Source organism: Pelophylax lessonae (assembly GCF_965119305.1).
Source record: "Pelophylax lessonae genome assembly, chromosome: 8".
In the NCBI taxonomy this organism is placed as follows: domain Eukaryota; kingdom Metazoa; phylum Chordata; class Amphibia; order Anura; family Ranidae; genus Pelophylax; species Pelophylax lessonae.
The window spans coordinates 284726703-284748836 of record NC_138775.1 but is presented as its reverse complement, the minus strand read 5'-3'; the positions used below and the strand labels follow the sequence as shown (position 1 = coordinate 284748836).

Sequence of the window (22134 nt, the reverse complement as noted above, 5' to 3'; positions counted from 1 at the left end):
AATTTCAGCCTGAAGTCTAGAACGCATAGACATCACCAGACGCTGGGTTTCATCCCTGGTGATGCTCTGCCAGGCCTCTACTGCAACTGTCTTCAGTTCCTGCTTGTTCTTGGGGCATTTTCCCTTCAGTTTTGTCTTCAGCAAGTGAAATGCCTGCTCAATCGGATTCAGGTCAGGTGATTGACTTGGCCATTGCATAACATTCCACTTCTTTCCCTTAAAAAACTATTTGGTTGCTTTCGCAGTATTCTTCGGGTCATTGTCCATCTGCACTGTGAAGCGCTGTCCAATGAGTTCTGAAGCATTTGGCTGAATATGAGCAGATAATATTGCCCGAAACACTTCAGAATTCATCCTGCTGCTTTTGTCAGCAGTCACATCATCAATAAATACAAGAGAACCAGTTCCATTGGCAGCCATACATGCCCACGCCATGATACTACCACCACCATGCTTCACTGATGAGGTGGTATGCTTTGGATCATGAGCAGTTCCTTTCCTTCTCCATACTCTTCTGTTCTCTTCCCATCACTCTGGTACAAGTTGATCTTGGTCTCATCTGTCCATAGGATGTTGTTCCAGAACTGTGAAGGCCTTTTTAGATGTTGTTTGGCAAACTCTAATCTGGCTTTCCTGTTTTTGAGGCTCACCAATGGTTTACATCTTGTGGTGAACCCTCTGTATTCACTCTGGTGAAGTCTTCTCTTGATTGTTGACTTTGACAAACACACATACACCTACCTCCTGGAGAGTGTTCTTGATCTGACACACATACACCTACCTCCTGGAGAGTGTTCTTGATCTGGCCAACTGTTGTGAAGGGTGTTTTCTTCACCAGGGAAAGAATTCTTCGGTCATCCACCACAGTCGTTTTCTGTGGTTTTCCGGGTCTTTTGGTGTTGCTGAGCTCACCGGTGCGTTCTTTTTTTTTAAGGATGTTCCAAACAGTTGATTTGGCCACACCTAATGTTTTTAGCTATCTCTCTGATGGGTTTGTTTTGTTTTTTCAGCCTAATTATGGCTTGCTTCACTGATAGTGACAGCTCTTTGGACCTCATATTGAGAGATGACAGCAACAGATTCCAAATGCAAATAGCACACTTGAAATGAACTCTGGACCTTTTATCTGCTCCTTGTAAATGGGATAATGAGGGAATAACACACACCTGGCCATGGAACAGCTGAGCAGCCAATTGTCCCATTACTTTTGGTCCCTTACAAAGTGGGAGGCACATATACAAACTGTTGTAATTCCTACACCGTTCACCTAATTTGGATGTAAATACCCTCAAATTAAAGCTGAAAGTCTGCAGTTAAAGCACATCTTGTTTGTTTCATTTCAGATCCACTGTGGTGGTGTATAAAGCCAAAAAGTTTAGAATTGTGTCAATGTCCCAATATTTATGGACCTGACTGTATACTGCTGGTGCTCTGAAAGGAGTGCTGCTGCCTTCTCATACAGCAGCAGCTCTGCCGGTCCCTCCACTCTGTGGCCCAGTCACAGAAGGCTTTGTACTCCAGGGATTCGGCTACTTTCTAAAATCTGCTGGCTTACTAGGAGTTAAGTCCAGTGAGGTGCATGGACTTATCTCTTTTAAGTTACTGTTTTACTGAGCGCCGGGAGTCCAGCTATAGCTATACTCCCCGGAGCTCTGGCAGTAGTAATACTGCCTTCTCATACAGAAGCAGCTCTGCCCATCCCTCCTCTATGTGGCCCAGTCACAGAAGGCTTTGTACTCCAGGAATTCAGCTACTTTGTAAACTGCTGGCTTACTATGGGTTAAGTTCATTGAGGTGCATGGACTTATCTCTTTTAAGTTACTTTTAAGTTACTGTTTTACTGAGCGCTGGGAGTACAGCTATAGCTATACTCCCGGTGCTCTGACAGTAGTAATGCTGACTTCTCATACAGCAGCAGCTCTGCCCGTCCCTCCTCTCTGCTGCCCAGACACAGAAGGCTTTGTACTCGAGGAATTCAGCTACTTTATAAAAACTTTCTAAAATCTGCTGTCTTACTATGCTTCCAACAAGGTGCATGCCACCTTGTGGACGTACCTCTGACTTACAGTACATCTGACCGCTTTATTGGCCTACTATGGGTTAGGTTCAACAAGGTGCATGGACATATCTCTTTAATTTACATATGACAGTTTTTACTGAGCACCGGGAGTCCAGCTATAGCTATACTCCTGGTGCTCTGAAAGGAGTGATTGCTGCCTTCTAATACAGCAGCAGCTTTGACCGTCCCTCCTCTCTGCGGCCCAGTCACAGAAGGCTTTGTACTCCAGGAATTCAGCTACTTTCTAAAATCTGCTGGCTTACTATGGGTTAAGTTCAGTGAGGTGCATGGACTTATCTCTTTTAAGTTACTGTTTTACTGAGTGCCAGGAGTACAGCTACAGCTATACTCCCGGTGCTCTGACAGTAGTAATGCTGCCTTCTCATACAGTAGCAGCTCTGCCCGTCCCTCCTCTCTGCTGTCCAGTCACAGAAGGCTTTGTAACTCGAGGAATTCAGCTACTTTATAAAAACTTTCTAAAATCTGCTGTCTTACTATGCTCCCAATGAGGTGCATGCCACCTTGTGGGCGTACCTCAAACTTACAGTACATCTGACCGCTTTATTGGCCTACCATTGGTTAGGTTCAACAAGGTGCATGGACATATACAAAAAAAAAATGTAATTATCCAATTCTTTTTCAGGTAATTTAGAGCAAGTGGACGGGGTAAAGTTGGTTTTGAGGGTGGACTTCAGCTATACTCCTGGTGCTCTGAAAGGAGTGCTGCTGCCTTCTCATACAGCAGCAGCTCTGCCCGTCCCTCCTCTCTGTGGCCCAGTCACAGAAGGCTTTGTACTCCAGGAATTCAGCTACTTTCCAAAATCTGCTGGCTTACTATGGGTTAAGTTCAGTGAAATGCATGGACTTATATCTTTAATTTACATCTGACAGTTTTACTGAGTGCCAGGAGTCCAGCTATAGCTATACTCGCCGGTGCTCTGGCAGTAGTAATATTGCCTTCTCATACAGCAGCAGCTGTGCCTATCCCTCTTCTCTGCGGCCCAGTCACAGAAGGCTTTGTACTCCAGGAATTCGGCTACTTTCTAAAATCTGCTGCCTTACTATGGGTTAAGTCCAGTGAGATGCATGGACTTATATCTTTAATTTACAACTGACAGTTTTATTGAGCGCCGGGAGTCCAGCTATAGCTATACTCACCGGCGCTCTGACAGTAGTAATGCTGCCTTCTCATACAGCAGCAGCTCTGCCCGTCCCTCCTCTCTGCGGCCCAGTCACAGAAGGCTTTGTACTCCAGGAATTCAACTACTTTCCAAAAGCTTTCTAAAATCTGCTGTCTTACTATGTTTCCAACGAGCTACATGCCACCTTGTGGACGTACCTCTAACTTAAAGTACATCTGACCGCTTTATTGGCCTACTATGGGTTAGGTCCAACAAGGTGCATGGACATATCTCTTTAGTTTACATCTGACAGTTTTAGGGAGTGCCGGGAGTCCAGCTATAGCTATACTCGCCGGCGCTCTGGCAGTAGTAATTTTGCCTTCTCATACAGCAGCAGCTCTGCCCGTCCCTACTCTCTAGTGCCCAGTCACAGAAGGCTTTGTACTCCAGGAATTCAGCTACTTTCCAAAATCTGCTGGCTTACTATGGGTTAAGTTCAATGAGGTGCATGGACTTATCTCTTTTAAGTTACTGTTTTACTTAGCGCTGGGAGTACAGCTATAGCTATACTCCCCAGTGCTCTGACAGTAGTAATGCTGCCTTCTCATACAGCAGCAGCTCTGCCCTTCCCTCCTCTCTTCTGCCCAGTCACAGAAGGCTTTGTACTTGAGAAATTCAGCTACTTTATAAAAACTTTCTAAAATCTGCTGTCTTACTATGCTTCCAACGAGGTGCATGCCACCTTGTGGACGTACCTCTGACTTATGCCTCGTTTCCACTGAGTGGTACGGTATGAATCGGTTCAGTACAGTACGGTTCGGAACGGTACACCTTGCGTTTCCACCGCCAATAGTACCCTATCATGATAGGCGTGGTTAGCCGGAAAGCAGTGATCGACGATTCTCTGTCAACCAATCAAAGTTCTGCAGCGTGTAGCTCCACCCTGTTGGTACAGTACTAATGTGCTTGGCACCCCAATGAAAGGGTCCCATAAAAGTGGTACGGTACCATTCACAATGGAAATGGCATAAATTGTGTACCGTACCGAATCGTACCGCTCAGTGGAAACGAGCCATTACAGTACATCTGACCGCTTTATTGGCCTACTATGGGTTAGGTCCAACAAGGTGCATGGACATATCTTTCATTTACATTTGACAGTTTTACTGAGTGCCGGGAGTCCAGCTATAGCTATACTCCCCGGTACTCTGGCAGTAGTAATACTGCCTTCTCATACAGCAGCTCTGCCCGTCCCTCCTCTCTGTGGCCCAGTCACAGAAGGCTTTGTACTCCAGGAATTCAGCTACTTTTTAAAATCTGCTGTCTTACTATGAGTTAAGTCCAGTGAGGTGCATGGACTTATCTATTTAATTTACATCTGACAGTTTTACTGAGCGCCGGGAGTACAGCTATACTCCCGGTGCTCTGACAGTAGTAATACTGGCTTCTCATACAGCAGCAGCTCTACCCGTCCCTCCTCCTCTCTGCTGTCCAGTCACAGAAGGCTTTGTACTCGAAGAATTCAGCTACTTTGTAAAAACTTTCTAAAATCTGCTGTCTTACTATGCTTCCAATGAGCTGCATGCCACCTCGCGGACGTATCTCTAACTTACAGTACATCTGACTGCTTTACTGGCCTACTTTGAGTTAAGTCCAACAAGGTGCATGGACTTATCTCTTTAATTTATAACTGACAGTTTTACTGAGCGCCAGGAGTACAGCTTTAGCTATATTCATGGCACAGAAAAAAGCCTTCTCATACAGCAGCAGCTCTGCTCATTTCTCCCCTCTGCTGCCCATTCACATAATACAATACACTATGTGACTGGGCAGAAGGAGGGAGGGGCAAGAAGAGTGGCTACTGAGAGTACAATGTACAGTGTCTAAGCGGCAGAAGTACAGAGACAGCTATACTCCTGGCACTCAAAAAAAAAAAAAAAATAGTAAATTAAAGAGATAAGTCCACAAGTTGGCATGCACCTTGCTGGACTTAGTCCACAGAAATCTAGAGGGTGGTGGGGCGGTAAAAATGCAGGGAAAAAAGGAAAGGAAGAAGGAAAGAAAGAAAAAGAGAAAAAGAAAAGAAAAAAAGGATAGAAAGAAAAGTCAGAAAAGAAAGAAAAAAGGAAAAAAAGGAAAGAGTCAGGTTCGGCAGCAGCCCGTGACTTCATGCAATATATGAACAGGTGGAAAGTGCAGCGTGAAGGTCTTCACTGTCCAAACAGCAGGCAAGGGTGGACTGATGCAGTGGAACAAAAGTGAGGTCCATTCATTTCATATTTTTCTTTTCCCTCGAGCTCAGTTTAATGAAACCCTATCATCAAAATTCAAGGGGGGGGGGGGAATCTAATATTTTAAAGTAGAACTATAGCCAAAAGTTTTTCTTTCATTTTTGTAAGTAAGGGAGGATTATAACCCCTGTAAGGTTTATTTTCCCAATCTTTGTCCCATTGGGAAGATTTCCCTTCACTTCCTGTCCCATAACCGCACAGGAAGTGAGAAGAAATCCCAGCAAATTAAGGGAATTCATTGGAGGCCCCTAGGTCTCCAGAACCAGTGTCCCCATTGGAAGATTATCAGTCTATCACTTCTCTGGGGACAACCCAAAAATTGAGATTTTTCTTTTACTATTATTTTTCAATGATAATGGTAAACAGGGTAAATAGAGAGGGTGAATCTCCCTAACAGGGATACATACAGTAATAAAAATTGACAGGTGATCTAATCCATCTCCCCTCTATCCAAAACTAAAATATATATATATATTATACTGTTTTGTCTTTACTTATGCTTTAAATAATTCCCTGTAGTTTTTTTCCATTCCATCAATTATATGTTAATTTACTTGCAATGTGCCTTTGAACTTTCTGGTAAATGTGACGAAGAGTCATAGCGCATCAAGTCCCCTCCTCTTCTGGGAGTGTCTAATTACTGTCTCCTCTGCCCCTTCCTACACAAACTCTATGTAGCTGCTGTTGAAGGACCAAAGCGGAATACTACATAGTGGAACTTGAGAAACAGCTCAGAGTCTGCTGGGGCTGCTGACCAAGATGGCGGCACCCAGCGGCAGTCTCAGGGCTTTTGGATGTCTACACAAGGGAGGGCTTTAGAGGCAATTCCCATGCGGAAAAAAATATGTTGAATGCACATGTAACCTTATGGGAAGATTATTATCAAAATCTATAGCCTGGTCACAGTCTACTCACACTTTCATATGCAATCTTATTGAGCATGTCACACTGCTCCCTCCTAAACATCAGAAGTCGCATACGTCCGGTGATTGGGGTTTCCTCCAGGGAAGAAAAATAGAAGAGACTGACGAGGAAGCCAAACCCCACCACACTAAGAGACAGCTTCCACCGATTTCTCCTCAAGGACTCTTTGAACAGCTGGCGTTTGTTCGCTGGGAGGGCTCTCCACCACTTCCGTACACTCCTGAAAAATAAGAAAGGAGACATTATATTATATATACACACACACACATATATATATATATATATATATATATATATATATATATATTATATAATGGCACTTTTCCACTGCAAGTACCGGCTAGTACCGGCTCGGCTCTACTCGGCCCTGCTTGGCCCGGTTTGCTTTTCCACTGCTGGTACCGCATGGTATAGGGTCGGAACGGTTCGGTACGGTACGGCATAGGTTTGCTTTTCCACTAAAGTAGTACTAAGTTAAGTAGGTGGGATAACAACGGGGTGGGTGGGATTCTCTGACCAATCAGTGGCTAGTAGTGACTGCATGCAAAGGATTGTGGGATATGGTACCAGTTTGGTACCTGTTGGAACCACAATCGAGTAGGTACTGTTTTTTCAGAGCCGTACCGTTCGGTTCCATGCAGTGGAAAAGCAAACCTATACCGTACCGTACCGAACCGTTCCGACCCTATACCATGCGGTACCAGCAGTGGAAAAGCACAAAAGGGTGCCGAACTGGTACGGTTCCATGCAGTGGAAAAGCGCCATAAATATACACACACATATTATATATATATATATATATATATATATATATATATATATATATATATATACACACACACACAGGGCTTTTTTTCAACGGGAAAGCGGGGGAACACAGTTCCGGCACCTCCTGCACTGACTGCATGTAATGGCAACAGGTTCTAGGGTGTGCTGCAGTGTCTTTTAATTGAGGTCTAGTGTTGCTGGTGGGGGATTTGCTGAAGGTGGGTCTTATGTTGCTGTGGGGTCAGTTTTTGCTAGGAGGAATCTACTGTTAAGATAGGGGTCTATTGTTGCTGGCTGCTGGGGGTCTTTTGATGTTTGCCATGAGGATATTTGTTGTTGTTGCTTGGGGTCTATTGTTGCTGGGGGGTGGGAGTATATTGTTGCAAGCAGTCCATTGTTGCTGGGGGATCTATTGTTGATGGGGGGGTCTATTGTTGCTTGCTGCCGGGGATCTATTTTACTGCTTTTCTTGCTATCATTGAAAAATTCCATACAAATTACCTAGCACCACAAATGGTTGTATTCTCTAAAAGGGACGGTATTGAAAGGTGGGTAGGGGTTGGAACCAAGGGACGGTGTTCAGAGGTGGATAAGGGGTGGAGACAAGGGGTGACTCTGAAAGGGGAAGTTCCTGCACCTATTCTCTGAGAAAAAAAGCCCTGTATATACACACACACACACATTTACACATACATACACACATATTATATATATATATATATATATATATATACACACATACATATATATATATATATATATATATATATATATATACACACACAGATGCATACATACATATATATATATATATATATATATATATATATATACACACATACATACACACATATATATATATATATATACATACACATACATATACATATATATATATATATATATATAAACATAAACATATACACACACATTAGGAGTAGCTAGGCAACAGAATATGTCAATATTAAAGCTTTTAGCATATCCCACCCCCAGGGGGTGGTCCCCTCAGTCAATACCCTCCTGCTTCCTGTATCCATACCTCAGTTTCAGTAGAATAGCAGTAGAGCACATAAACAAACCCCAAAAGAGGGGCGGGGGCGGCGACTGTCGGAGGACTCAGAGAAAGGAATTTTACAGGTAAGATTTTACAAAAATTCCGTTTTCTCTTACGTCCTCCGACAGTCGCCGCCTCTCCATATTCCTCACAATGGGGACGTCCCAAAGCAGTGCATACATGAGGGGTGGGAAACGCAGCCGCGCCTAAGGCAACGCCGGACCCACATCAGAGAAAGGAACCTTACCAAAGGAAGGAAACCAGCTGGGCAGCATGAAAAAACTTTGCTCAACAGGAACAACAACCCAGGAAGAACAAATAACCCAGGGATAAAAACATCCCAAACAGCCGAAGGCCCAAAAACAAGGGACCCTAAGGCACTGCCGCACTAAGAACCTTGCGGCCAAAGGAAGCATCTGCCGATGCCTGAACATCCACTTTGTAGAACTTTGAGAAGGTGTGAACGGACGACCAAGTCGCCGCCTTACACACCTGGGCCACCGAGGCCCGATGAGGACAGGCCCAAGACGCACTCAGCGATCTGGTAGAGTGCGCCTTCACAGGCACAGGGGGAACTTTTCCCTTCAAAGCATATGCCTGCTCAATAGTCTGTCTGATCCATTTGGCGATGGTAGAAGCCGACGCCGCCATGCCCTTCCGAGGCCCCTCTGGAAGGACAAATAGAGAATCCGGCTTGCGAAAGGATTTTGTCGATGACAGGTGTAAATCCACCTCCTTAGGATGTTTAGGCTTCGTGCAAAGCGAAGGCAAGACGATGTCCTCATTGAGGTGAAATTCCGAGATCCTCTTCGGAAGAAAAGAAGGGTTAGGTCGCAAGACCACCTTATCCAAGTGAATCACCAAATACGGAGACCTGCAGGACAAGGCCGCCAGCTCCGACACTCTGCGAGCCGAAGTGATCGCCACCAAAAAAGCGACCTTCTTGGGCAACGAGATCTCCCTGACCTTTTCAAAAGGAGCATGTTGCAACACGGACAGAACGAGGTTCAAGTCCCATGGAGGCAAAGGCTCCCTCCTAGGAGGGACCAGGTGTCGCACCCCTTGAACAAAGGTGCTAACCAAGGAGTTAGACGCCACAGGACGTTGAAAAAGAACGGCCAGCGCAGAAATCTGACCCTTAATCGTGGCCAACGCCAAACGCTGGTCCACACCCGTTTGAAGGAAAGACAACACTCTAGACACCGAGTATGAGCAAGGAGAAAACCCCCTGGACTCACACCAGGCAAAATAGGCCTTCCAATTTACGGTAGTAAACCTTCCCCGAGGAGGGCTTTCTAGTGTTGATCAAAGTGTGAATGACCTCAGGGGAGAGACCCCTATCCCTCAGGACCTCGGTCTCAACAGCCAGGCTGTCAAAGCCAGCGACTGTAAAGCAGGATGGAATACCGGACCTTGAGACAGAAGATCTTCCCGAAGAGGCAGGCGCCATGGAGCGTCGACCGCCAGATTCACGAGGTCTGCGTACCAAGACCGGCGAGGCCAGTCTGGCACCACCAGAATCACCGTGAGCAGTTCCGAGGACAACCTGCGAAGGAACCTGGATAGCAGCTGAATCGTGGGAATGCATACATCAGACGATATTGATGCCACGGAGCCACCAACGCGTCCGACGCGTCTGCCCGAGGATCGCGCGTCCTTGCCACGAACCTTCCCACCTTGTTGTTCAGACGAGACGCGAACAGGTCCACATCCGGAAGACCCCACTTCGCGCACAACATCTGGAAGACATCCGGGTGGAGTGACCATTCCCCCTGGTCCAGGGTCTGGCGACTCAGATAATCCGCCTGCCAGTTCTCCACCCCCGGAATGTGAACTGCCGATATCGCCGGGACGTGAGTCTCGGCCCAAAATAGAATGTCGGCCACCTCCCGAGCCGCTCGGGCACTCCTGGTGCCCCCTTGGTGGTTGATGTAGGCCACCGCTGTGGCATTGTCCGTCTGCACCCGAACCGGACGGCCCTGAGGCCTGTCCATCCAATGCCGAAGGCAGAGATTTATCGCCCGCAATTCCAGAATGTTGATCGGAAGGGAGGATTCCCCCTCCGACCAAGTACAGCAGGGCGGACAGAACGCCCAGAACACCACCCCAGCCCGACAGGCTGGCATCCGTGGTGATCACCGTCCATGAAAGAGGGCGAAAAGACTTGCCCCCCGACACCGCCGGGGATTGCAGCCACCACAGAAGATCCCTTCTGGTGCGAGGACTCAACGAGATCTGAAGATCCAGAGATTGAGGTCGCCCGTCCCACCTGGACAGGATCTCCGCTTGGAGACCCCTCGTGTGAAACTGTGCAAAGGGAATCGCCTCGAAGGCCGAGACCATCAATCCCAGACACCGCATGCACGTCCGGAGGGACGAGCACGGAACGTCCCTGAGGGAACTGACTTCTTCCTGAAGTGTCCTGAGCTTGTCTTCCGGCAGGAAGACCTTTGCCTGAACAGCGTCCAGAATCATTCCCAGGTAGGGAAGACGAACCGACGGACACAGCGTCGATTTTGGAAAGTTTATCGTCCAACCAAACTCCTGCAGAGTTTTATTATCGTGATGGACAGGTCTTTCACCAGACCCTGACTGGTCGCAGACCGAACCAGAATGTCATCCAGATACCCCAGGACGAGATGCCCTGGGCCCTCAATAAGGCCAGAACCGGTGCAAGCACCTTGGTGAACACCCGCGGAGCCGAAGCGAGACCAAAAGGAAGCGCCACAAATTGGTAATGATCCTCCGCAATGGCGAATCGAAGGTACCTCTGGTGACCCTCGAAAATGGGGATGTGAAGGTACGCATCCTTCAAATCAATGGAGGCCATGAATTCTCCCGGAACTAGAGCAGCCACCACCGAGCGCAGAGATTCCATGCGGAACTTGCGAACCCGCACAAAGCAGTTCAGAGCTTTTAAGTCCAGAATCGGACGTACTTTGCCCTCCTTTCTGGGCACAGTGAACAGATTGGAGTAAAACCCCCGAAATCTGTCCCGATGAGGCACCGGAACCACCACTCCCTGTGCCCGCAGGTCCCGCACCGCCAGGTGCAGATCCCGCAAACGCTCCGGAGACAGTTGAAGATTTGAGGGAAAAAATCTGCTCGCCGGCCGAGAGAGAAACTCGATCTTGTAACCGGACCGAACGATCTCCTGAACCCACCTGTCCCGAACGCGGGCCAGCCAGGGTCGAAGAAAACCGAGCAAACGTCCCCCCACCCCAGAACTGGGTGAGGGCGCCCCTTCAGGCCGCATTGCTATGGGCAGCGGATCCGGACTGGCCGGACTTTTGCTTACCTGTCCATGGCTTCTTTTGGGAGCCTTGGCCTTTGAAGGGTTTGCCCTTATAGTGCGACCGAAAGGCACGAAAGGACCCCTGAGCGGGTCTAAACGAAGCATGCTTCTTACCTTGAGCAACCTTAGCCTTGTGGGACTGGGGCAAGAGCGTGCTCTTACCCCCAGTGATCCCCTTTATCAGCGTATCCAAGGAGTCGCCAAAAAGGCGAGATCCCGTATAAGGTAGATTAGCCAGAGTTTTGCGAGAAGATTGGTCCACAGACCAACATTTCAGCCAAATCAAGCGGCGTGTCAACACCGCCACGCGTGCAGCCAAAGGGACTAAATCTAAGTCCGCATCGCACAAATACATGACACCCTGATGAATTTGATCTACCATAGCCAACGTTGTCGGCGGGGCAGAATCAGCCACCAGGACGCGCCTGAGCACCTGCGTCCAATCCGCGACAGCCTGAGCTGCCATAAGGGAAGCAAAAATAGCTTTCAGCATGGAACCGGTAACCGAGTAAGTATGGCGGGCAAGAGACTCCAGTCTCCTGTCCGTGGGATCCCGGAACACCGGGGTATCCTCCACCGGAATCGCAGTAGATTTATTCAAAACCGCCACCGCGTGATCCACCGGAGGCGGCACACACCAACGTTCATCAGTGGCGGGTGTGAAGGGATAACGCAGCTTGAACCTACTTGGCACAGCAAAAGGCTTCTTTATATTGCGCCATTGTTCACTAACAGCGCGCTGAAAATCCTCAGTGCAAGGAAAAACCTGCGATGATTTGCGTCTCCACTGCGTCCCATAAGAGGCCAGGACGGCAGGAGGACATGGTTCATCCTGCAAATGCAGTGTTTGTTTGATAGAAGCAACCAATTCATCCATGATTGCAAGCTCTTCAGACGAGCCAGGGGGAGAATCATCAACCCCTTCAACCTCTGCCTCCCCTTCCGACCCTACAAGGTCCAGGGATGAACGGGACCCCGATAAGGGGACCCCAGCCATAGCAGCCCCATCACCATCGCCCTCTGAATCAGAGGAAATTGAAACTCTGGGCCGTTTTGTGGATTGAGCAGCCACAAGCATCTGCACCTGAGCAGCTAGGTTAGCTACAATGGTAGCCAAATTGCCCCCTGCAGGGGAAGCAGCAGACCCTTGGCCCCCCACTAAAGTGGGAGGAAATTTGCTTTCCTGAGAATCCATGCCCCAAAAGTTTGCAGGAAAAAAAGGGGTACTGTCCCTTTAAGAGCGCGGCAGCACAGCCCACCGCACACACACAGCACACACTGACCCCCACAGGGAGAAGCACAACAAACTTAGGCAATGAATACAGGAATAAGGAAGATAAACCTGGAGAGATCCCTCAGGCTGCTGCATCGATCGCTGGTCTCAGGGCAAAGGAAGTGATGTAATACAGACCGCTCCTATAAAGCATATGGAAGGCTCCACAAACATGGCCGCCGGTGGGGGACTGCAAAGGCAGAGCATGCAGCGCTGACATGCGGTCTGAGCGATCGCCGCCAAAAGCGCCGCTCTCCTCACACAGGAATGGCCAGCATATGCAAATAATAAAAAAATGGCGGACCGCAGCAGCGGCCGCCGCAAGTATGCATAACATGTGTCACACCATGCCCCACAGCATACAGCCTGTCACACAGAGAAAATACACCACTTGCAACACAGCACAGTGTAGGATGGCCCCCCTCCTTGCAGCCCACAGAAGCAGCAAACCAGACAGGGAGCCCAATAGTGTGTACAGAATGCAGGGTTACACAGTCCCAGACTGACACCCACTAAACAGACAGGTCCCCACACAGAGTACACTTACCTTCTGAATGGCGTGGGGAGCCCGCACAAGCGATCAAGCCGCTGCACAAAGGACAGGGAGAGTCGCAGCCAGGACGCAGCAGAACTGCGGTGCGAAACCGCATGGCGTCCAGTGAGGTAGCCACCTCACCGCAGCATCCCTGCAGCGAACAGGGATGGGTCGTTCACACATGCCAGGAAAAAAACCTGACTGAACGCTCGATGGCAGGCTGGGAAGCCACTGGCCCACAACCTGCGACCAGGGGGGCCAGCCCGAGACCCAGCCCGCACGATCCTCTTCATCAGAAGAACTAACTAATGCTGAAAAAGTAAACAGCTAAGTAAAGATAGAGAAAAACACTCAAATAAAATCAAAAAGAAGATAAAGGCTGAGACAAGAAGCCCCAGCACAGAAAACAGCCTGCTACTCCTGATAGCTAGACAATGAAACTGAGGTATGGATACAGGAAGCAGGAGGGTATTGACTGGGGGGACCACCCCCTGGGGGTGGGATATGCTAAAAGCTTTAATATTGACATATTCTGTTGCCTAGCTACTCCTACGGAGCAAAGGTCAATTACCCCATTGTGACGAATATGGAGAGGCGGCGACTGTCGGAGGACGTAAGAGAAATAATTATTTGATCCCCTACAGATTTTGTAAGTTTGCCCTCCTTACAAAGAAATGAAGGGTCTATAATTTTTATCATAGGTGCATTTTAAATGACAGAGACAGAATATCAACCAAAAATCCACAATGGTTATACAAATGTTATAAATTGAGTTGCAGTTCAGTGAGTAAAATAAGTATTTGATCTCCTACCAACCAACAATAATTCTGGCTTCTACAGACTACACAGATTAGTCCTGTCAATGTAAGAAGGTGCTTCTAACGACAAATCGTTATGTGTATAAAAAACACCTGTCCACAGAATCCCTTTCTTCCATTCAAACCTCTCCATCATGGGCAACACCAAGGAGCTGTCAAAGGACATCGGATTGTAGACCTGCACAAGGCTGGAATGGGCTATAAGACCATCAGCAAGAAGCTTTGTGAGGTGACAACTGTTGGAGCGATTATTTGCAAATGGAAGAAATACAAAATAACCAATCGCCCTCGGTGTGGAGCTCCATGCAGGATTTCTCCTTATGGGGTGAGGATGATCATGAGAAAAGTGAGGGATCAGCCCAGAACTACACAGGAGGAGCTTGTGAATGATCTCAAGGCAGTTGGGACCACAGTCACCAAACAAACCATTGGTAACACAATACGCCGCCATGGATTATAATCCTGCAGGCTCATCATATGCGATGTGCTGTTCATACACTGCAACTTGCCATAAGAGATGGATAAAAAGATCGCCATGCAGCTACACTAATTGGCAAATTACGGCAAGTAACTGTTGCAGCCAGGGCCTCGAAAACAGAGTCGGAAGTACAAAAAACTGAGGAGTCGGAGTATTTATCTACCGACTCCACAGCCCTGCCTGTAGCGCCTGCAAGGTCCTCCTCCTCAAGAAGGCACATGTACAGGCCCATCTGAAGTTTGCCAATAAACATCTAAATGATTCAGGGACGGATTGTGAGAAAGTGCTGAGGTCAGATGAGACCAAAATTGAGCTCTATGGCATTAACTCGACTGATGTTTGGAGGAAGAAAATGCTGACTATGACCCTAAGAACACCACCCCTACAGTTAAGCACAGAGGTGGAAACATGATGCTTTGGGGCTGTTTCTCTGCTAAAGGTACAGGCTGAATTTACCACATTGAGGGGCCAATGGACGAGGCATTATATTGTAAAATCTTGGATGAGAACCTTCTTCCCTCAGCCAAAACACTGAAGATGGGTCATGGATGCGTCTTCCAGCATGACAATGACCCAAAACATACCGCCAAGGCAACAAAGGAGTGGCTCAAGAAGAAGCACATGGAATGGCCTAGCCAGTATCCAGACCTTAATCAAATTGAAAATTTACGGAGGGAGCTGAAACTTCGTGACAGTCAAGAAACTTTAACCACTTTACCACCGGAGGATTTTGCAGTCTTACGTCTGGGCCACTTTTTGCGATTCGGCACTGTGCGACTTTAACTGACAATTGCGCAGTCGTGCGACAACGTACCCAAACAAAATTTATGTCCTTTTTTTCCCACAAACAGAGCTTTCTTTTGGTGGTATTTGATCACCTGTGCGATTTTTACTTTTTGCGCTATAAACAAAAAAAGAGCGTACATTTTTAAAAAAAAAATAATATTTTTAACATTTTTTTATATGAAATTCCCCCCAAAAAAATGTAAAAATCAAAATTTTTTTAAATGTTTGGACAATTTGTTTTCTGCTACCAATGTTTGGTAAAAAAAAAAAAAAAATCACAATAAGCGTATTTTGATTGGTTTGCGCAAAAGTTATTGCGTTTACTAAGGGAAAGATTTCTGTCAATTTTGGTGTTTTTTTTTTTAACGAGTAATGGCGGCGATCTGCGATTTGTTTTGTGGGACTGCGACATTGCGACGGATAGATCGAACCCTTGACTGACATTTTTGACACTTTTGGGGGTACCAGTGACATTACTGCAGTAATCAGTGCTATAAATATGCACTGTTACTGTAAAAATGACACTGGCAGGGAAGGGGTTATTTTTATTGGATAGGGAGGGGTTAATGTATGCCTGGTGCTTACTGACGTGTGTCGGGGGAGGTGACTGAGTGACACAGGGACAGATTGCATGTTCAGCTATGCTGAATCCTGCAATCTGACCCTGCCTGTCACTTAGGAGATCCGCCCGATCTGTTTACACAAGCGGACGGATCTCCAGACTCGATTCCCCGACGATCGGGGAAGAGCAGCGGCGATCACCGCCTCTCCTCCCTTGGCCCGACTCCCGCTGTGACAGAATACAGCGGGAGCGAGCCTCCGGCGGCGCGCGAGCGCCGCCCACAAGGGGAGGAGTCCAGCGACATAGGTCTACGTCGCTGGACGATAACTAACCACTTTGCCACAGTAGAGCTCTAGTGAGCGGTCGGCAAGTGGTTAAGGATTTAGAGAAGATCTGTAAAAAAAGAGTGGACTAAAATCCCTCCTGAGATGTGTGCAAACCTGGCAACCAACTACAAGAAACGTCTGACCTCTGTGCTTGCCAACAAGGGTTTCTCCACCAACTACTAAGTCATGTTTTGCTTGGTGATCAAATACTTATTTTACTCACTGAACTGCAACTCAATTTATAACATTTGTATTGTGTGTTTTTTTCTGGATTTTTGGTTGATATTTTGTCTTCATCATGTAAAATACGATAAAAATGATATGACCCTCTATGATAAAAATGATAGACCCTTCATTTCTATGTAAGTGAGCAAACTTACAAAATCTGCAGAGAATCAAATAATTATTTTACTCACTGAACATACACACACATGCAAAATATATTGCAGCCTGCATGAGTTTTATAAATGACCCCAATTCTGCGTTACAACAGGAAAGCAAAAAGGAGTCAGAAGTTCACAATCACTTGAATTTACTGACCACACAGAAAAATGGGTTTGAGTTTCCTCAAAAAAAAAAAAAAAACAAAAAAAAAATGGGAAAGAAGATATGACCAAAAAAAAAAAAAAAACACATTATACCAATGCAAGCTAACCTATGTATCACTCCATTTATCCTTCTCCATAATGCAAATAAGTGAGAGCCAATACAACAGCTCCATCTAGTGTTCAAGGAATAAAAACCTCCATTTTTACTGGTGTCTTTTTTAATTTGATTACTTAAAGCGGTAGTATAGTCATTTTGTTGACTTTTACCTACAGGTAAGCCTATAAGGCCTATAATAAGGCTTACCTGTAGGTACAATTAATATCTCCTAAACCTGCACGGTTTAGGAGATATTTGCACTGAATGCAGCCACTGACGCTAGCGGCGCATGCGCTCTGAAGGTCCGGCGGACCTTCAGAGTTCCTTGCCGGGAAGATGCCGGAAAGTTAATCCCCCGCGCGCATTGCCGAACTCGGAAGAGACGCCGAGGGATCATGTCCGCTCCCACAGCGGTGTCCGGGGGTCCGTGTCGGGGGGTTCGTTTTAAGGTAAGTATTTCATAAGGAGCTAGTATGCGATGCACACTAACTCATTATGCCTTTGTCTTGCAGGGTTTTTTTTTTTTTTTTTTTTTAGTATACTACCGCTTTAATCTGTAATCTTTTGCTGATCGGTGTATTCTGACAGTGAAGGAATCCCCAATGCCAGAATACAATGGCAAAGCAGATAGGATTCCTCCATCCACCTCGCTTGTGTAGATGGGAAAATCAGCTGTTCTTTTTAAAATCGATCAGACCGCTGATGTGGCCAGTCTTAACGCAGAACTAAACTGTAGGACCACAAACTGAAAAGGCTATTTAATTCCTTTTTAACCACTTAAGCCCCGGAGGATTTGGCTGCTAAACGACCAGGGGGTATTTTGCGATTCGGCACTGCGTGACTTTAACGGACAATTGCGCGGTCGTGCGACGCTGTACCTAAACGAATTTGGCGTCCTTTTTTCGCACAAACAGAGCTTTCTTTTGGTGGTATTTGATCACCTGTGCGATTTTTTGATCACGCGCTATAAACAAAAAAAGAGCGTCAATTTTGCAAAAATAGCAATATTTTTCCCTTTTTTTTATATGAAATTCCCCCCAAAAAAAAATGTAAAAATCAAAATTTTTTAACATTTTCGGCCAATTTGTTTTATGCTACCTATGTTTGGTAAAAAAAATTGCAAAAAGCGTATTTTGATTGGTTTGCGCAAAAGTTATTGCGTTTACTGACTAAGGGAAAGATTTTTGTCATTTTTGTTGTTTTTTTTTTAACGCGTAATGGCGGCGATCTGCGATTTTTTTTGCGGTACTGCGACATTGGGGCGGACAGATCGGACCCTTGACTGACATTTTTGACACTTTTGGGGTTACCAGTGACATTTCTACAGTAATCAGTGCTATATATATGCACTGTTACTGTAAAAATACACTGGTAGTGAAGGGGTTAACTTTATTTGAGAGGGAGGGGCTGTGTGTGTCCCTAGGGGCGTGATTCTTACTGTGATTGGCTGTGGCTTCAGCTGTATGCAGAGTGATCAACGGATCTACATAGTAGATCCATATGATCAGCTCTCATACAGCGAGGAGAATGACAGGTGGCTTGTTTACACAAGCTGCCTGACTTTCTCTCTCTCCCCCGCCGATCGCAGAGTGGCCGGCGGACATCGGGTCCGCCGGTCACACGCGCGGGGGGGTCCGTGACCACGTGGGAGCCCGCCTCCGGCGACGCGCGCTCGCTCCCTAGACCCTCACAAGCTAGTGACGTAGCCCTACGTCACTTTGCCTGTGAGGGGCTGACCGCCGACGTAGATCGGCGTGCGGCGGTCGGCAAGTGGCTAATATTCAAAGCAAGCTCCCCCCATCCATGGCTCTATGCTTTATTCTGTTAGGAAATCACATTGAGAAACACCCTCCCAGGACATCTTGAGTAAGGGCAGATTCATGTAGCATTTACTTCCTAGAATGCATCTGCCCTTAGCTCAGGCATGCAGGCAGGATTAGCTGAGTCAGTCCCTCCTCCCTGGGAAGACTCCTGGGATGTATGACATCATTTTGCTCTAGGCCAGAAACCAGGAAGCAACTGAAATGTTAAAAAAAGAATTGGATTTTTGTCATACCGTAAAATCCTTTTCTCTTAAGTTCATTGACGGACGCAGTCCTCTGATCTCCATATCAGTAGAGTTATACTGCCCCCTACAGGAGTAGGAAACTAGGCAGAAAAAAGTTCTGGCTACGCATATGGGCAGTCACGGAGCGTACTTTCTCCCCCTGCTATAGGATCTCAGTTTCTGACCCTTGATAGTACTCAAGGCCAACTTTTGATCAACTCCCCGTTGAAGGAAAGCCAAGATCCGAGCCACCGAGTAAGAGCGAGGAGGAGCCCCAAGAGACTCAACACGCAAAACACAACTTCCACGTATAATGATAGATCTTTCTAGAAGTCGCTTTCCTCGCTTTAGGCAGAGTAGGAATTTACATCCTATAGCAGGGAGAGAGAGGGTATACCTCCTGGGACTGCCCGTAGGCGTAGTCAGAACTTTTTTCTGCCTAGTGTCCTACTCCTGTAGGAGGCAGTATAACCCCACTGATAAGGAGATCAGAAGACCGTGTCCGTCAATGAACGATAGAGAAATATATATTATATATACAGTGGTGGGATTCAAAAATTTTAGTAACCAGTTCCGACTTTCCCAGCAGAATGACCAGCGTGCCCCCTTTCAATGCACAGTGACCAGCGTTCCCCCTTTCAATGCAGAGAGACCAGCGTTCCCCCTTTCAATGCACAGTGACCAGCGTTCCCCCTTTCAATGCACAGTGACCAGCGTTCCCCCTTTCAATGCACAGTGACCAGCGTTCCCCCTTTCAATGCACAGTGACCAGCGTGCCCCCTTTCAATGCACAGTGACCAGCGTGCCCCCTTTCAATGCAGTGACCAGTGTACATGCACCCTTTAATGCACAGTGACCAGCTTGCCCCCCTTTCAATGCAGAGAGACCAGCGTGCCCCCCTTTCAATGCACAGTGACCAGCGTGCCCCCCTTTCAATGAACAGTGACCAGTGTACATGCCCCCTTTAATGCACAGTGACCAGCGTGCCCCCCTTTCAATGCAGAGAGACCAGTGTGCCCCCCTTTCAATGCACAGTGACCACAGCATTGCCCCCAATCATTGCAGAGTGCCAGCCACAGCATTGCCCCCAATCATTGCAGAGTGCCAGCCACAGCATTGCCCCCAATCATTGCAGAGTGCCAGCCACAGCATTGCCCCCAATGATTGCAGAGTGCCAGCCACAGCATTGCCCCCAATTGCAGAGCGCCAGCCACAGCATTGCCCCCCAATGATTGCAGAGCGCCAGCCACAACATTGCCCCCAATTGCAGAGCGCCAGCCACAACATTGCCCCAATTGCAGAGCGCCAGCCACAGCATTGCCCCCAAATGATTGCAGAGTGCCAGCCACAGCATTGCCCCCAATTGCAGAGTGCCAGCCACAGCATTGCCCCCAATTGCAGAGCGCCAGCCACAGCATTGCCCCCAATGATTGCAGAGTGCCAGCCACAACATTGCCCCCAATTGCAGGGCGCCAGCCACAACATTGCCCCAATTGCAGAGCGCCAGCCACAGCTTTGCCCCCAATGATTGCAGAGTGCCAGCCACAACATTGCCCCCAATTGCAGAGCGCCAGCCACATTGCCCCCAATTGCAGAGCGCCAGCCACAACATTGCCCCCAATTGCAGAGTGCCAGCCACAGCATTGCCCCCAATTGCAGAGCGCCAGCCACAACATTGCCCCCAATTGCAGAGCGCCAGCCACAACATTGCCCCCAATTGCAGAGGGCCAGCCACAGCATTGCCCCCAATTGCAGAGCGCCAGCCACAACATTGCCCCCAATTGCAGAGTGCCAGCCACAGCATTGCCCCCAATTGCAGAGCGCCAGCCACAACATTGCCCCCAATTGCAGAGTGCCAGCCACAACATTGCCCCCAATTGCAGAGCGCCAGCCACAGCATTGCCCCCAATTGCAGAGCGCCAGCTACAGCATTGCCCCCAATGATTGCAGAGCGCCAGCCACAACATTGCCCCCAATTGCAGAGCGCCAGCTACAGCATTGCCCCCAATGATTGCAGAGCGCCAGCCACAACATTGCCCCCAATTGCAGAGCGCCAGCCACAGCATTGCCCCCAATTGCAGAGCGCCAGCTACAGCATTGCCCCCAATGATTGCAGAGCGCCAGCCACAACATTGTCCCCAATTGCAGAGCGCCAGCCACAACATTGCCCCCAATTGCAGAGCGCCAGCCACATTGCCCCCAATTGCAGAGCGCCAGCCACAACATTGCCCCCAATTGCAGAGTGCCAGCCACAGCATTGCCCCCAATTGCAGAGCGCCAGCCACAACATTGCCCCCAATTGCAGAGCGCCAGCCACAGCATTGCCCCCAATTGCAGAGCGCCAGCTACAGCATTGCCCCCAATGATTGCAGAGCGCCAGCCACAACATTGCCCCCAATTGCAGAGCGCCAGCCACAACATTGCCCCCAATTGCAGAGTGCCAGCGATCCCCGCGAGACCCATGCACTTACCTCACGGACGGTCTCGCATTCGGCTCCCCGCGTCTCCGAGTCCTCCCGCGGCGCCTCCTCCTCGTCCAATGGCACGGTGTTTGCCTTTCGGCCAATCAGGAAGCGGGAGGACCCGCTCCCTGATTGGCCAGGAGGAGGATCATGTGACAATAGCGAATTCTCATTCGCTATTGTCACAGAATGGGCGGGTCGGGCGCACTGCTCCGCCCCCCGGCCGCCACGTCTGCCCGAGCGCGGGACATTCAATTGTCCTGCTCGTCCCCAGACACGCAGAGGGATTCAGCCGGTTCTGCGAACTTGCAGAAAGTTAGCCACCGGTTCTATAAAACCGGTGCGAACCGGCTGAATCCCACCACTGTATATATATATATATATATATATATATATATATATATATATATACACACACATACATACAGTGGGTACGGAAAGTATTCAGACCCCCTTAAATTTTTCACTCTTTGTTATATTGCAGCCATTTGCTAAAATCATTTAAGTTCATTCTTCTTCCTCATGAATGTACACATAGCACCCCATACTGACAGAAAAACACAGAATTGTTGACATTGTTGCAGATTTATTAAAAAAGAAAAACTGAAATATCACATGGTCCTAAGTATTCAGACCCTTTGCTGTGACACTCATATATTTAACTCAGGTGCTTTCCATTTCTTCTGATAA

General features: G+C 47.8%; 1 protein-coding gene across 3 annotated transcripts in view; it reads right to left on the bottom strand.

Moving 5' to 3' along the window:
- The window catches only part of OMA1 (OMA1 zinc metallopeptidase), a 153171-nt gene that overhangs the window by 103539 nt on the left and 27498 nt on the right, over positions 1 to 22134 (bottom strand). For all 3 annotated transcript variants that reach the window (XM_082264823.1, XM_082264821.1, XM_082264822.1), the window contains exon 3: positions 6387 to 6615. In XM_082264823.1, coding sequence (XP_082120949.1) covers positions 6387 to 6615 — 229 coding nt within the window. The remainder of the gene's footprint in view (positions 1 to 6386; positions 6616 to 22134) is intronic.